Source organism: Taurulus bubalis (genome assembly GCF_910589615.1).
Source record: "Taurulus bubalis genome assembly, chromosome: 14".
Taxonomy (NCBI): Eukaryota; Metazoa; Chordata; class Actinopteri; order Perciformes; family Cottidae; genus Taurulus; species Taurulus bubalis.
The window spans coordinates 7,682,262-7,699,111 of record NC_136602.1 but is presented as its reverse complement, the minus strand read 5'-3'; the positions used below and the strand labels follow the sequence as shown (position 1 = coordinate 7,699,111).

Sequence of the window (16,850 nt, the reverse complement as noted above, 5' to 3'; positions counted from 1 at the left end):
AATTAGCTTTAAAGGGCGAGAAGTGCACACAAATCAAACTGAGTTGATTACCTGAGTGAAATTTCAAGTGGCTTCAGTCTCTTTATTTTTAGGCTATATTAGATAATACATCTGATGACATTTCCACTATTGAATTAAATATCTCCCCTTTTTTGTTTAAAAAAGGGCAATTATCCAAGAGGTTCAAAATAACACAAGTTACTTTGGAAAAATAATACCCCCATTCAAATGTAAAAAAAATAACATAATTCATGGCCTTCCTGATCCAGTGCTGATAAAGTGTCTTTATCCTGTCTGGATTAACTCGATCTCAGCTTCAGTCAACACTTTATGCCTCTAGGTCATCCAGTATATCTCTCTAACTTCCTGTCTTCCTGTTGTCCCTGTGCTCACTTCCGCTCAACCAGAAATCTGTCCATCCGTACCTAAACAGTAGCCTGGCTTCACTTACTGTAAGTGCTGGCTCAGCTGGTGCTTTGGGACCACATTTGTTTATGTTATTGTGCTGAAATGCTAAGTAATGTGCACATGTAATATGTCTTTGACTTGGACTCCCCACACCTTTTAATCAGTTTTTTCCCTTTCCAACTTAGATTTTGAGATAATACATTTAATGACTTTTTGACTTATGAATAAAATGTCTCTCTTTTTTTATTAAAAGGGCAATTATCCAAGAGGAAACATAATATCCCAATTTAAAGGTAAAACAATTATAGAATGTATGGCCTTCCTTGTCCAGTGCAGATAAGGTGGCCTTTTTCAAACTGGCATTTACTATTAGATGTTTTCACAATCAATTCTAACTTCCTGTCTGAGTTAAAACAAGGAAATACTCTCCCTCAATCTCAGCTTCAGTCAACACTCAATCCAAATGTCCCCCCTAATGCCTTAAATCCTGAACCCTCAAGGACTTACTGACGTCACCTGGTGTGAGAGACGAAGGCCTTGAAATGGTATAAATACGAATGGAACAACGTCAAACAATGTCATATAGAATTGTGGATATTTTTTTAACTTTTTACTCCCTGATTTAAATGTCTTCCAGGCTCCTTCCTCACAAGATGAGAGGTCATTTCCTCCACAGAGTTAAGTACATTGTGAAATGAAAACAGAAAGCAAGCATTTCCTTCTCTTCCTGCTCCAATTGCAGTTCTTACCAGTCTGGTGTGACTGTACAGAGTAACATCTCTCCGTCTCCCTGATTCCTTGTGAGAGAACTCGTCAAACACACGGGACGGCTCTACTGCGGGATTCCTGGCATATAAGAACCAACCTGTACAAGTTCAGTATCACCACCAGGAAGTTCTTGACAGCGAAAGACATCAGCATCTGGTGGTAGACGTTGAAGTAGGTCATGACGATGAGCCTGACCACCAGGAAAGGCCCGTCTTGGATGAACAAGGCTGCCATGATGCACCAAATCTCCACGCTGTGCTTAGACAAGAAGGACCCCTCTTGGGCCCCCTGCTCACCATCATTGTCTGGCTTGGAGTTCACCACTTTTGAAAAAAATGGGGAGACAGAAAAACAGGACCTCAGAGACAAAATAAGAGTCTGTTGTATAGATTTCTTTGTTTAGTTGTTTTAACCTGGATTTAACTTTAGCTACTGAATGGTAGTAGCTAAATGTTGTTTTGTGAGTATTTTTTACTTCAAGTAGTTGCATCAAGCTGCATCCATTACAGAGCACACAAGTCCCATGAAAAAGTGATACGCTGTGTGAGGGCAGAGCTCCATAAATGTGACTCTCCGAAAATGATACATGTTGTATTTGAGCTCACTGACCGAGTGGGGATGCGAGGGGGTTAGCAGTTAGTGAAAGGTATGTAGAGTTTTAATAGTGTAGTTTGTCAAATTTGGACTTGCACATGTAAAATAAAGAAATGTTTGATATGATAATTTATAAGGGATATTATTATGAAGTACATGTAATTGTATGCATAAGAAAGTCACTGTATGTTTTTATAACTGTATAATGATTAATGTCTGAATGGATTTTAAAACAAGGTTTGCATGTGGGAGCCAGTAGGACTATCTTTTTAAGAAGAAGAAATAGTTCCTTTGTTCTGCGGTTCATGTGGCGGAGTGAGACATTGAAACACCGGAAGTAGAAGGACATCAGCTGCGCGGACTGTTTGGTGTGCAGAATCTACCTTTTTCTGTGAAGAGAAGAAGAATAGCTCCGCCCCTGAAACCGTAGGGCCAACTAACACACAGAGACTGTACAAAGGTGTGAAGAGGAGGAAAGAACTAACCTATGGAAGGGCCTTAAGCTCCGTGAATGAGACTAAAACTGACACGTGCGCGAGCGATCAGGGCTTCTCTCTTTTGAACGTGAAGGCAACGGTACTGTGGAAGGATCCGTGCATCGTTCCACTGTCTGTGAATTTGCGGGAAGAGAGAGGTCCTCGATCGAGACTGTATAAGCTGTTCTGCAATCATCTTTATTAAATAGATTTATCATAACTCATTGGCCTTTTGGACATTTCTCCTCGCACGAACACCCGAGGATTCTTGAATATCTTACAAGTACAAAAAATTAACAAGAATGCTATCAAACGTCAAGGAGTCTGTGTGTTTGTCATCAAGGCAGAATGTGATTGTGGAGACAACGTAGCGGGAACTATCACAGAAGCGGTTTTGAGTACTCTTACAGGTGTTTATGTCTGTGGACACATTTTGTAAAGAGAAAGCGTCACAGCATGCAGTCACGGAACTTTACAGTTTTGTAGTTGAGATCAAAGTGAATGGCGAGTTTGAAGATGGGTGTGGTCCGAGCTAGGGTGCAGGACGTAGGGGGTAGGAAGTGATGGCCCTTCCCAACTTCACGCCCCTGGCGTCAAGGGTTGTGGTCTCTACTGTAGGTTATTTGATTTCTGCAATTTTACAAATCTTGTTGCACGTACCGCACTGTCCACATGCTCTTTTTTATTTATTCAAAGACATTTTTATTTAATTGTTAGATTGTTTTCCCTCTTTTCTGGTTAATTTCCATTCCATCATCCGATTATCCTATTCAGAGCTGGAGCCGATCCCAGCTGTCATTGGGCGAAGGCTGGGTTGACCTGGACAGGTCGCCAGTTTATAGCAGGGCACATATAAAGACAGACAACCAGTCACGCTCACATTCACACCTACTGGCAATTTTAGAGTCTCCAATTAAGCTGCATGTCTTTGGACTGTGGGAAGAAGCCAGAGAACCCAGGGGGAACGCACAGGGAGAACGTTGAAGCTCCACACAGAAGGACCGCCGGGATCGGGAAACAAACCCAGGCCCCTCTGGCTCTGAGGTGACGGAGCCACGACACCATTTCCCCTCATTTCTATCCCTTTATTTAAATCAATTTTTACCCAATAATTTTACTTTTCCTTTAATACATTTCCTTAAAGTAACTTTAGTACAACATTCTAGTACTCCTTCCATCTCTGATGGACATGTTGCATCTGTCTGTCAACACTTTACACAGCATGGAAACGTACTGGACATGACTGCACCAACTTCAACAAGACAGACCGTGTGAGCGGACACAAACATAAACTGAACACACTGAAGGAAAAGCAGCGTCTTTAGTAAAAGCAACAGAACACTGCAGTCAAGTGCTCTAAATGTGTAATGACGGTAAAGCTACACAATGAAGAATCTCAACATCCATTTGTAAATGAAATTATGTTTGGTTAGGAGTAATTGACATCATTAGTGGGCTTGTCATTTCTGAGAACAAAGTAATGCTGTTTCTGATCAAATCATTACTTTCTTTCTTTCTGTCTTTCATGAAACACAATGTTTTGTTCCCTCAGATCTGAGAAGGCGGGTTTACATTCTTTTCTCAGCTCAGCGTAATAAGTTGCTAAAAGACTTCCTGATATGGGCTGATTCCTCTTATCTTAAGCTCAGATCTGGAAATTTGTTAGTCCAATAAAAATAAATACAGCCTTCCTGTTAGTCATTTATTTTTGTAGTAAGTCTTTTTTTTACTATACGTTTGAAAGTAGGGACATGGCTCGCGAAGGGAAAACTTTTGGGTAATAATTTGACAAAGCTGACAGAGGGGCCAAACTGCTTTTCACTGTTTACTTACAGCACTGGCCTGGACGCTGCTATCTAAACACATTGTTTGAATTATCCCACACTGAGAAGAGGTTATGTACAGCAGTACACGGCTGTAACTGCTTAATAAGCACCAAAGTTATTTGTTTCAGACAAAAACACACACTGACCAGCCAGATGTAGGGGGAACTGCAGCATGCTCCAAGTCCACACAGCTAAGATGATGTAGACCATCTGAGGACTTTTCTCTCTGGAAAAGACGCATATAGCATAAAGTAAATGGGAATCTGCTTTTTACTAGTTAATGCATTGATGTAATGTCATGATTTGAGGACACAGATTATGTGAGGTTGCCCTAAAACTGTTTGAGTTCCCTACCTTTGTGTCTATTGTTTATACATGAGTGCGTGAACATACTTTTTACATATGCAATGCATGATTAACCACCCACTTGACATCTGACAGCGTCTCACTAGTAAATTCGAGGATGTCTGCTGCAGTGCCAACAAATATTAAGAGAAGCTGCGAGAGCTCATCACGCGTGAGTCCGCCTCCCAGCGAGAGGAGCCACTTCCCCACGATGAGGAGGAGGAGCAGGCTCTGATGAAGAGCCATGATCCAGTCGCTGGAACAGACATTTGTTAACGCCAGGTTGAAATTCTGGAAAAGGAGGGGAGATTGAGAGTTATTTTGTTGTCAGTAACTTAATGGTTTGCATCCTTCAATATGGTGCTGGCTCACAGCTCTGTGACGCTGCCAGTTTCTAGATATTATTGTAGACATTTAGGTTTGTATCCATGCTATAGCTTAATTTTTGGACCCTGTAATATTTGTTCTGATAGATGTTGAGTCCTAATTCAAAAAGTCATGATTCAAAGAAAACGGCTGGTGACATTCTATATTTTACTTTTTGTCAACAAATCCCCAAAAACGACCATAACGTAAAAATGTGTTAATTTGTCTCCCAGTAATCAATACTCTGACTTCCCTACACTGAAGACGTGAAACTCAAATATATACTTTCATCTTTTAAAAATAGCACAGAGAAATAAGATATATCAGGCCTTTACAACACAGACAATACTATTCACAATGTGAACGTTACATTTGTGTTATTCTTTATTTAAAGGCTTCCATTGATACTGTTGACACATACTATTTCACTAGTTTGACTGATGGTGTTGTTGTTACTATTTAAGACTTTGCCAGTTCTTTGTGTGTATTTCTAGTTCCCCTGACCTGTGGAGTTCCTCAAGGATCAATTATTGGACGTCTTTTATTCTAGTGAGTCTTTTTTTAAAGCCTGGTTACCTCTCAGGTCTTGCTACTTTACATACTTGCCTTGCTGGATCCAGTGCAAAAATAACTCATAGCTTTTAAATATTAAATCACAAGAAAGGATTTTCTTATAGCCCCTGATCAAACTATCTTATGTATTCACTTGGTCTTCTAGTTATAAAACATTGAAACAACAAAAGTGTTTTCGACCTATCTTCTATGCAAAAGAGGATAGTGTTTGAACAAATTATTAACCGTCCTTTATTATGTTATTAATACGATCGGTTGACATTTCATGTTCTGCTGGCCGTGGCTCTAAATCTCCACCAGATAACAGAGAGTGGGCGGCTCTTCCAAAAATCCAGGCCTGTGTTTGTAGAAAGATAATTTCTTTCTCTTATTGGTGGATTATTTCTGAATGGTTTAAAACTCTTGGGTTTCATCCGGCTATTAAATCTATTAATGTTTATTTTTTTCTCTTCTGCATTCCTTCCAAAATGGCAATCTGGGTTTCTGACCGAAACCCCACTCCTAAGAGAGAACATTACTACTCTGTTGAAGGGTCCAATATTTCCCATGTGGTGGCTTGTCATCAGATTTAGGATTTAGATAACCACCTCTCACAAACACAGGATTATACTCTTTGCCACTGAAGATGAGTGTTGGAGTGAAACACAAGGATACAGTAGAAAAACCTGTGCCAAATGTTTGTTTGACACATGAAAGTCTGCAAACTTGAAGCTCCCACTGCAGACAATAAGTAATTATGAGTGATTCTTCAAGCACACTGCTCTTTATCAGAACAAGAAGCATTGGTAAGAAGATTGTAAAAATGTCCATGTTGAAGTAAAAGTTCAACATTAGTAAGTGAGCAATTTCTGGAAATATCGGAACTCCTCCCCGATGTTGATTTAGGAGCACTTTGTTAGTTTCATTACCCTACACATTGTGTGTAATCCAGTCTGCAATGGAAGTGATTTCCAAGAAATACATCATCATCCCAAATAATCTTTCAGTGTGCCACTCTTACCTTCAGGTAGTTCTGGTATGTAAGGTTTCCCAGGGTGTTGTTCAGAGTGATCACATTAAACACATTCTCCCACGAGTTGAGCTTTTTGCACTGAAAACCGTTGAAAGAGGATTTTTACAGACAGAGTGCTCGTACTTTCCCTCCAGTTAAAAATGAAAAGCTTAAAAATAAATGTAGAATTTTAATAAAACTGTAGCTACACCCTCCAACATCTGTCATTAGATTACATGTTTGTTTGTTTACCTGCAAGATGTTGACTTTGTCCTGCTGGTAGTTGAGCTCCAGGATCCAGATGGAGGGAATAATACTGATGAGAAACAGAAAGATAGCAGGAGAAAACCTGCAAGACAACCAGAAGACCTCCATCAACAACTTCAAAAAGTCACACACCAGGAATTTATAAAATTGTAAAGCCTGGTTATAAATATTACAATTGTTTCGAGCTGAAACGATTAGTCAATTAGTCAACTGATTGGGGATGTTTGGGGGTACCACCCCATTGTCACAATCCCAGACCGGTTAAACAATAGCAGCAGGGGGAAAAGTTGCACCCTCAACATAAAAACTATATAATTTTCCAAATGCATGCACCTCGTATTACCATTTATAATCTTTCCCCTTCGGACTCCGTAGCGTTATTATCATTTCCTCTAAAAGCGGCAGAAAGAGGATAGTGAGGAGCCAGTAGTTGAGATCCTTCTTCACCGACGTCACCCTCCAGACGCTCATCAGAGAGACGTAGAGGAATAACGCTCTCGTGATAATCGCACACATGAACAGGCACATCTTGCTGCTGGTTGAAGTATCGTGCACCGCAGATTAAAGATAATATCCCAGTGGGTGCTGCTTCAACTGTGAGGGAAAAAATGTGGGATACATTTTTTTTTTAACAAAGTCCCCAAAGTTTAAGCCACGCCCAGAAAGGAGGTCCCGTCCCGTTTTACCTGACAGGGGGCGGTACATTGAGGTGCTGCAGGACTCAGGAGGCTGCTGTTACACGTGAAGAAGCGAGGTGTCTCAAAGAGATCACTCAGAATTATTCAATTATTTATGATTGACAACATTGGTGCAGGATGTGCAGGAGAGGGCAACATAATACCATCTGTTCGTTCACCAGGCGTAACAACACAGTCTTACAGGAAAGAACAGAAGAGAAATGAGAAAGTAGGTGAGACAACGCAGTACATAAAGTGACCACAAGGTGACAGCCCAACGCACTCAAACAAGGAAACCGATAGTTAAGTTATGAAAACATAAAGTTACATAAATAAATCTCTTATAAATACAATGGTGAATAAATAATGTAGTACTTGTCACTGATGTACGTAGGTATTTTTATAATTTGACACATATTTATTCTATGATTTCTTGTGGTTACTATTGTTGATTCACTTTTTATGCCGCTGTCTTGGCCATGTCCCCTTTCTAAATATGGGTTAAAAAAAATACCTGGGCGATCTCCCTCTCACTGTGTCAAATCAAGTAAATTAAAGAAAAAAAGAAACACAAACAAAAACCTTTTCATTCGTCTTTTTAACACTTTTTTTTTTTTTGCTGCCTCACTTTAAGCTGCTTACACCACTATCTGCAGACACAAAACAATTCAGTACATGTTTTTATTTAATGATTCTTTATTTATTTTTTCAAAGTACACTTTATAGTTTTTATTTATGTTTGTGTATATTGTGGTTAGTGGCTTTAGTGAGAAATACATGTGGGTGTTAATACTCTGTTGTCCACCGTGGGGAGACAGTGGTCTGTGTTTGTACAAGTAGACAATACAATCAGCAGAATGTCTTTTTTTTTAAATGTGGATTTTAAATTTATCGTTGAGAGAAGCTACTGTGAGGTGAACTCTTGTTTCAGGTGTCAGGTAAGAAGTGCAAACCTGCTCACATCATTTATTCTTTGAGAGACGAGATTAGAGAATGAGTATGTATTTGTGTTGTTGTCTGTTTACATAAGCAACAACACACAAATAAATCCTACTGTAAGATAATACCAGACGGAACACAGAAGACCTAATCATAAAGTAATGATTACCACTGCTTGTGTAAAAGTAATATTTTTGAAATTATGAGAAATAAATATAAGACAACAATAGTATGGATATTGTTTTATTTGGGCTGTGTTAGTACAAGTACATTAATATATAACAATGACTATAAGATAGTAAAAATAACTGCATGACGACATTGGAAATAATACAATTTTGGGGACAAAAAAATACAAAAGATAACTTGACATAAACAATGAAACAAGTCAAAATGCACAGTTTGAGTTGAGGTTGTGTTCACATAAAAAGGGAGTTATAATACTGATTCTTTGACATTATAAAGCCGACAGTAATTAGCTTTAAAGGGCGAGAAGTGCACACAAATCAAACTGAGTTGATTACCTGAGTGAACTTTCAAGTGGCTACAGTCTTTTTATTTTTAGGCTATATTAGATAATAATAATTCATAATTCATGGCCTTCCTGATCCAGTGTTGATACAAATTCTTTATCCTGTCTGGATTAACTCGATCTCAGCTTCAGTCAACACTTTATGCCTCTAGGTCATCCAGTATATCTCTCTAACTTCCTGTCTTCCTGTTGTCCCTGTGCTCACTTCCGCTAAACCAGAAATCTGTCCATCCATACCTAAACAGTAGCCTGGCTTCACTTACTGTAGGTGCTGGCACAGCTGGTGCTTTGGGACCACATTTGTTTATGTTATTGTGCTTAAATGCTAAGTAATGAGCACATGTAATATGTCTTTGACTTGGACTCCCCACACCTTTTTATCAGTTTTTTTCCCTTTCCTTATCTGAAGCGAGTGTGGAAATATAGAAGGTGCCGTATGCACAGATTGTAAAGCCCTCTGAGAATTGTTTTCCTGTTTTGCTCTGCTCCCTTCTTTTCCTCTGTGTCCCATTGATGACATTTCCCTGATTATGTTAATGTCATACCAGTTACAATCTGAACAATAAGTAAGTATATACAAATGAATAAGTAATGAATAGCTTTAAAGGGCAAGAAACACATACAAGTTACATTTTGAGATAATACATTTGATGACTTTTTGACCTGTGAATAAAATGTCTCTCTTTTTATTGAAAGGGCAATTATCCTTGAGGGAAAAAATTACATAAATTAGTTTGGAAAATAATATTCCAATTCAAAGGTAAAAAAATAATATTATGTATGGCCTTCCTTGGCTATTGCAGATAAGGTGGCCTTTTTCAAACTGGCAACTACCATTAGATGTTTTCACAATCAATTCTAACTTCTTGTCTGGGTTAAAACAAGGAAATACTCTCCCTCAATCTCAGCTTCAGTCAACACTTCATGGCCCAATCCCAATGTCTCCCCTAATGCCTTAAACCCTGAACCCTCAAGGACTTACTGACGTCACCTGGTGTGAGAGACTAAGGCCTTGAAATGGTGTAAATACGAATGGAACAACGTCAAACAATGTCATATAGAATTGTGGATATTTCTTTAAACGTTTTACTCCCTGATTTAAATGTCTTCCAGGCTCCTTCCTCACAATATGAGAGGTAATTTCCTCCACAGAGTTAAGTACATTGTGAGAAGAAAACCCGAAAGCAAGCATTTCCTTCTCTTTCTGCTCCAATTGCAGTTCTTACCAGTCTTGTATGACTGTACAGTTGTAAGAGTAACATCTCTCCGTCTCCCTGATTCTCAGAACTCGTCAAACACACGGGACGGCGCTGCCCCGGGTGGCTCTACTGCGGGATTCCTGGCATATAAGAACCAACCTGTACAAGTTCAGTATGACCACCAGGAAGTTCTTGATGGCGAAGAACACCAGCATCTGGTGGAAGACGTCGAAATAGGTCATGACGGTGAGCCTGACCACCAGGAAAGGCCCGTCTTGGATGAACAAGGCCTCCACGATGCTCCAAATGTCCGCGCTGTACTTAGACAAGAAGGACCCCTCCTGGGCCCCCTGCTCACCATCACTGTCTGGCTTGGAGTTCACCACTTTTGAAAAAAATGGGACAGAAAAACAGGACCTCAGAGACAAAATAACAGTCTGTTGTATCGATTTCTTTGTTTAGTTGTTTTAACCTGGATTTAACTTTAGCTACTGAATGGAAGTAGCTAAATGTTGTTTTGTGAGTATTTTTTACTTCAAGAGTGATACGCTGTGTGAGGGCAGAGCGCCATAAATTTGACTCTCTGAAAATGATACATGTTGTATTTGAGCTCACTGGCCTAGTGGGGATGCGAGAGGGTTAGCAGTTAGTGAAAAGTACAAACAATGAAAAAAGTGACTGCAGAGCTTCATTCAGTTGAATCCTTTTTTTGAGGATTTGAGGAGTGAAGGGTGTTTGAGGCTGCAGCCGCAGTGGAGTTTATCTTGTCTATAGCTCGCTACACGTCTGTGTTGTGTCTGCCTTGGTTGTGTACCAGCAGACTGCATGCGGCTGGTACCGACTCTTAATTGTTTAAGAGTCGCGGGGAGGCTGGAGCCGATCCGAGCTGTCATTGGGCGAAGGCAGGGGACACTGGACAGATCTCCAGTTTATCTCAGGGCATATATAGAGGCACGTCACACTCACACCAATGTGCAATTGTCTTTAATTAAGCTGCATGTCTTCGGACGGTGGGAGGAAGTCAGAGAACTCGGAGGGAACACATAGGGAGAACGTGCAAACTCCACACAGAAGGACCACCCGGGATCGGGGATCGAACCCAGGCCCCTCTTCCTGTGATGTGACGTAGCCACTACACCATTTCCCCTCATTTCCATCCCTTTATCTAAAATGTTTTCTCCAATAATTTCACTTTTCCTTCAATGAATGTCCTTAAGCCCCAAGCTCCGCGGCGCCCATATCGGACAAGAAAAGAAAAGAATAAGTCAAGTGACGTTACCTAAAGGATCTCCAGAACCACAACATTGATTAACTTCATTTAAATTGCTGAAATACAGTAAAGCCTTGTAGGAAGAGTTCTATCGGCTCAGAAAAACTTACCGTTAATACGTATTACCGTTATTAACTTATCGTTAAGTTTATGTAATTACATCCCGTCAGGGCCTTCTAAGCCTTCCCTGCTGGCCTAAACAGAATCACAAAGTTATAGCTATTTTATTACATTTTTTCCCCCAGTCCGCCCGTGATGTTGACTATGCGGCACTCACTGAAGGCCTAAGTCGAAAACGCACGGCCCGCCACTGACTTACATAAACACCGTAGCCTCGCCGTCACTTCCGGGCGGCGGCCGCAACGTTTTACTAGATTGTTAATAAGTACACTTTACAAAGTCGGATTTCAATAAAAGATACCTCTTCGTAACCCTACGAGCTTGTAGGAGTCGAATAAAGCATTACGAATACTTGTGTGTAGTATATTATTACCGTAAAAATCCAAATGCGGCCAGACTGTTTTTATTCCCGACCTTCGACATTTTCAACTCCGTGGTCGCCGGAGGTTTCTTAGAACGTGTCACACGTCTTAAGCGGAAATCTATGCACAGTTGGCTACCCAGCATGCCACAATCTGATCATGTTTGGCACAAAGGTTATAGCTTTTCCACTTTTGAAAACGAACGACACAGCTTTTTGACTGACACTCCTTCGTAACACCCCAAGGCTTTCTTTTATTGTGATTGTTGTACAACATTCTAGTACTCCTTCCATCTCTGATGGACATGTTGCATCTCTCTGTCAACACTTTGTATTTACACGGCATGCAAACGTACTGGACACCAACTTCAACAAGACAGACCATGTGAGCGGACACAAACACAAACTGAACACACTGAAGGAAAAGCAGCGTCATTGGTAAACACAACAGAACACTGTACATTCAAGCTCTGAGTGCTCTAAATTAATAATGACAGTAAACCTACACATCAGTGATTTGTATCACTATAAAGAATCTCAAGATGCATTTGTAAATGTTTTAATGTTGGGTATTGAATAATTTAGATCATTAGTGGGCTTGTCATTTCCGAGAACAAAGTAACACTGTTTCTTATCACGTTATAACATCTGTCTTTCATGAAACACTATCTTTTGTTCCTTCAGATATCCTTCTCTCTGTTCAGCGTAATAAGTTGCTAAAAGACTTTGCCTGATATGGGCTGATTCCTCTCGTCTTAAGGTCAGATCTGGAGACTTTGTCAGTCCAGAGCTATTTAGGTAATGGACGCGTGATACTGGATTTCCTCCTAAAGACGGTTAACATTTCTAAAATAAATACAGCCTTCCTGTTAGTGATTTATTTTTGTATTTTTTTTTTTTTACTATATGTCTGAAAGTAGGGGCATTACCATGCCTCGCGAAGGGAAAACAGATATTTGGGTAATAATTTGACAAAGATGACAAAGGAGCCAAACTGCTTTTCACTGTTTACTTACAGCACTGGCCTGGACACTGCTATCTAAACACATTGTTTGGATTGTCCCACACTGAGAAGAGGTTATGCACAGCAGTACACGGCTGTAACTGCTTAATAAGCACCAAAGTTATTTGTTTCAGACAAAAACACACACTGACCAGACAGATGTAGGGGGAACTGCAGCATGCTCCAAGTCCACACAGCTAAGATGATGTAGACCAGTTGAGGACTGTTCTCTCTGGAAAAGACGCATAAAACATATAGCCAAAGTCAATGGGAAGCTGCTTTTTGCTAGTTGATGCATTGATGTAATGTATCAATGCATCATTTGAGAACACAGATTATGTGAGGTTGCCCTAAAAGTGTTTGAGTTCCCTACCTTTCTGTCTATTGTTTATACATGAGTGCGTGAACATACTTTTTACATATGCAATGCATGATTAGCCACCCACTTGACATCTGACAGCGTCTCACTAGTAAATTCGAGGATGTCTGCTGCAGTGCCAACAAAAATTAGGAGAAGCTGCGAGAGCTCATCACGCGTGACTCCGCCTCCCAGCGGGAGGAGCCACTTCCCCACGATGAGGAGGATGAGCAGGATCTGATGAAGAGCCAGGATCCATTCGTTGGGACAGACAGTCGTTAACACCTGGTTGAAATTCTGGAAAAGGAGGAGAGATTGAGAGTTATTTCGTTGTCAGTAACTTAATTGTTTGCATCCTTCAATATGGTGCTGGCTCACAGCTCTGTGACGCTGCCAGTTTCTAGATATTATTGTAGACATTTAGATTTGTATCCATGTTATAGCTTAATAGGCATAGATTTATTCCTTCTCCTTTTACTCTATTTTTGGACCTTGTAATATTTGTTCTGATAGATGTTGAGTCCTAATTCAAAAAGTCATGATTTAAAGAAAACGGCTGGTGACATTCTATATTTTACTTTTTGTCAACAAATCCAATAAAAAGACAAAAACTTAAAAACGTGTTAGTTTATCTCTCAGTAATCAATACTCTGACTTCCCTACACTGAAGACGTGAAATTCAAATACATAATTTCATCTTTTAAAAAAAGCACAGAGAAATAAGCTATATCAGGCCTTCACAACACAGACAATACTTGTCAGTAGCATGAATTCATTATGAAAAAAGAGAAAAATATATAGAATATCACCTCAGACTTTTCTTTTAACAACTCCAATATGTTGCAGAGTAAAGAGCTGAGGCATTTAGACAGCTTTTTGAGGTCTTGGTGAGTGTCATTACCCTACAAATTGTGCGTAAGCCAGTCTACAATGGAAGTGATTTCCAAGAAATACATCATCATCATCCCTAAAAATATTTTCAGTGCCACTCTTACCTTCAGGTAGTCCTGGTATGTGAAGTTTCCCAGGGTGTCGTTCAGAGTGATCACATTAAACACATTCTCCCACGAGTTGAGCTTTTTGCACTGAAAACCATTGAAAGAGGATTTTTACAGACAGAGTGCTCGTACTTTCAATCTGGTTAAAAATGAAAAGCTTAAAAACAAATGTAGAATATCAATAAAACTGTAGCTACACCCACTAACATCTGTCATGAGATTACATGTTTGTTTTTTAAGTGTGTTTGTTTCTGCCATGGAGTACCTGTGAGATGCTGACTTTGTCCTGCTGGTAGTTGAGCTCCAGGATCCAGATGGAGGGAATAATACTGATGAGAAACAGAAAGATAGCAGGAGAAAACCTGCAAGACAACCAAAAGACCTCCATCAACACAACTTCAAAAAGACGAATGGGGGAAAAGATGGAAACAAAACCTCAATACTGTCTTCAAAAGTCACACACCAGGAATTTATAAAATTGTAAAGCCTGGTTATGAATATTACAATTGTTTAGAGCTGGAACGATTAGTCAATTCGTCAACTGATTGGGGATGTGTGGGGCCCATTGTCACAATCCCAGACCGGTTAAACAATAGCAGCAGGGGGACAACCAGGATGCAGAGTGTTTAAGGCGGTGGGGGAAGGGATAAAAACGGGGAACATAACAAAAGCTACAAATATTCATGCATTATACTCTAAATATATTCAGCATAGAAAATATCATCAAACCAGGTTATTAAGATTAGTTTAACACACACATATCCCTACATTACAGTAAAGTTGCACCCTCAGCATAAAAGCTATATCATTTTACAAACACTTTCATGCATGCACCTCGTCTTACCATTTATAATCTTTTCCCTTTCGACGCTTTAGCGTTATTATAGTTTCAACTAAAAGCGGCAGAAAGAGGATAGTGAGGAGCCAGTAGTTAGGATCCTTCTTCACCCACTTAACCCTCCAGACGCTGGTCAGAGAGACGATGAGGAATAACGCTCTGGTGGTAATGGCACATATGAACTTGAACAGGCACATCTTGCTGCTGGTTGAAGTATCGTGCGCCGCAGATGTCCCCGTTATTCCTGAAAGATAATATCCCAGTGGGTGCTGCTTCAACTGTGAGAGAAAAAATGTGGGATGTTTTTTGAACAAAGTCCCCAAAGTTTAAGCCACGCCCAGAAAGGAGCTCCCGTCCCGTTTTACCTGACAGGGGGCGGTACATTGAGGTGCTGCAGGACTCAGGAGGCTGCTGTTATACGTGAAGAAGCGAGGTGTCTCAAAGAGATCACTCAGAATTATTCAATTATTTATGATTGGCAACATTGGTGCAGGATGTGCAGGAGAGGGCAGCATCACACCATCTGTTCGTTCAACAGGCGTAACAACACAAAGGGCACTTCATCTGCTGTTGACACTGTAATTTACGACCTCAAAGTCTACCTTGATTTAGAACAACTACTGCTGCACGTTTCCAATGCAATGCTGATTTGTTTCTGCGAAACCACGTGCAGGCAGTGGTGGAATACGTATTAAATGCTTTCCAAAAGTTAAACATAAATAAGTGAAAGTCCTGAATAACTTTAATATAGTTAATATACCATAATATATACGATGATATAATATATCAGTTGTTGTTGTTGTTGTTTCGATAAGGATATTATTTATTCAGTTGTTTGAGTGCGTGCATGTGCATCTTGCATACTGCAGAACTCATCTGCTTAATATTTGTTGTGCTCATGTATGACTATGTTCAAGGACCTCTCTTGGGACGTGGTTCCAGAGATTCACTCTTTTTGGAAGCAATATTTAATGACAGTTGGAAGCAATATTTAATGACAGCTGTATCCCGTCATTGACTGCTGACGCCTCACTACTCTGAACCGGACTGTAGGGGTCGCGAGTAATCAACAACTGCTTCAGTTCAGAATGTTGTTTCAGCTAATGGCATGGATTACGAATTAGATGTAAATATTGGTGTCAGCTAGGTCGGAATGTTTACTTTGAAAAATCTCTGTTCTCTGGAACGAAGCATTCGTTTAGCTATCGCTTGCCTTAGCCACATCACAAACTGAACAGAGACCTGACTGCAACAGAGCACGTCTTCTTATGCCGGTAGGAGGCGCACTATCAGCTATCAGTTATCAGTTAGTTATCAGCTATCAGTTATCAGTTAGTTATCAGCTATCAGTTATCAGTTAGTTATCAGCCACTGGCCGGTATAGCTGGTTGTTTATTGAGAGATTATTGTCATTTTATTTATTAGAGAGGAAAAACTGAGTTTTGGAACTTTTAGTTTGGCCAAAGAGAGACACGTTAGCATGCGTGTGAACACCTGCTCGAATGTTACCAGCAATTACCAGTAGCTGGGCTGACGATGGCTGGTCGAAACATGGCCCAACCCTTAGTTTACTGGGCATTGTACAAGCATGCAAATATATATATATATATATATATATATATATATATATATATATATATATATATATATATATATATATATATATATATATATTTTTTTTTTTTTTTTTTTTAATTTCACAGTACATAAAACATAAACGCATTAATGTGCACGTATTAATAACAGCAGACAACACAAACACAATAAAAGCAGTATAAAAAACCACATTTGTCATTTTAACCAACACATCTATCCAGTCTTTTATGTTTTTGTAAGAGTTTTAAAGTGAACAACTCATAATTTCTAATAATATCTAATATACACAACTTCTTCTTACCCATCAGTCATAAGCTTTTGTCCAACATAAATCATGCAGTCTCA

At 39.7% G+C, this 16,850-nt stretch overlaps 2 protein-coding genes across 2 annotated transcripts; both read right to left on the bottom strand.

The window, feature by feature from the left end:
• Positions 1 to 1,221: 1,221 nt before the first annotated feature.
• On the bottom strand, positions 1,222 to 7,142 carry LOC306746548 (transmembrane protein 26-like; the record flags this gene model as incomplete). Its single annotated transcript, XM_079229474.1, has 6 exons — positions 1,222 to 1,499; positions 4,219 to 4,298; positions 4,500 to 4,708; positions 6,357 to 6,446; positions 6,600 to 6,696; positions 6,958 to 7,142. The coding sequence occupies 6 exons, from the start codon at positions 7,140 to 7,142 to the stop codon at positions 1,222 to 1,224; spliced, it is 939 nt and encodes a 312-aa protein (XP_079085600.1).
• Positions 7,143 to 10,053: 2,911 nt separating this feature from the next.
• LOC306746986 (transmembrane protein 26-like) lies at positions 10,054 to 15,106 on the bottom strand (the record flags this gene model as incomplete). Its single annotated transcript, XM_079229976.1, has 6 exons — positions 10,054 to 10,346; positions 12,868 to 12,947; positions 13,162 to 13,370; positions 14,069 to 14,158; positions 14,337 to 14,433; positions 14,916 to 15,106. The coding sequence occupies 6 exons, from the start codon at positions 15,104 to 15,106 to the stop codon at positions 10,054 to 10,056; spliced, it is 960 nt and encodes a 319-aa protein (XP_079086102.1).
• Positions 15,107 to 16,850: the final 1,744 nt, after the last annotated feature.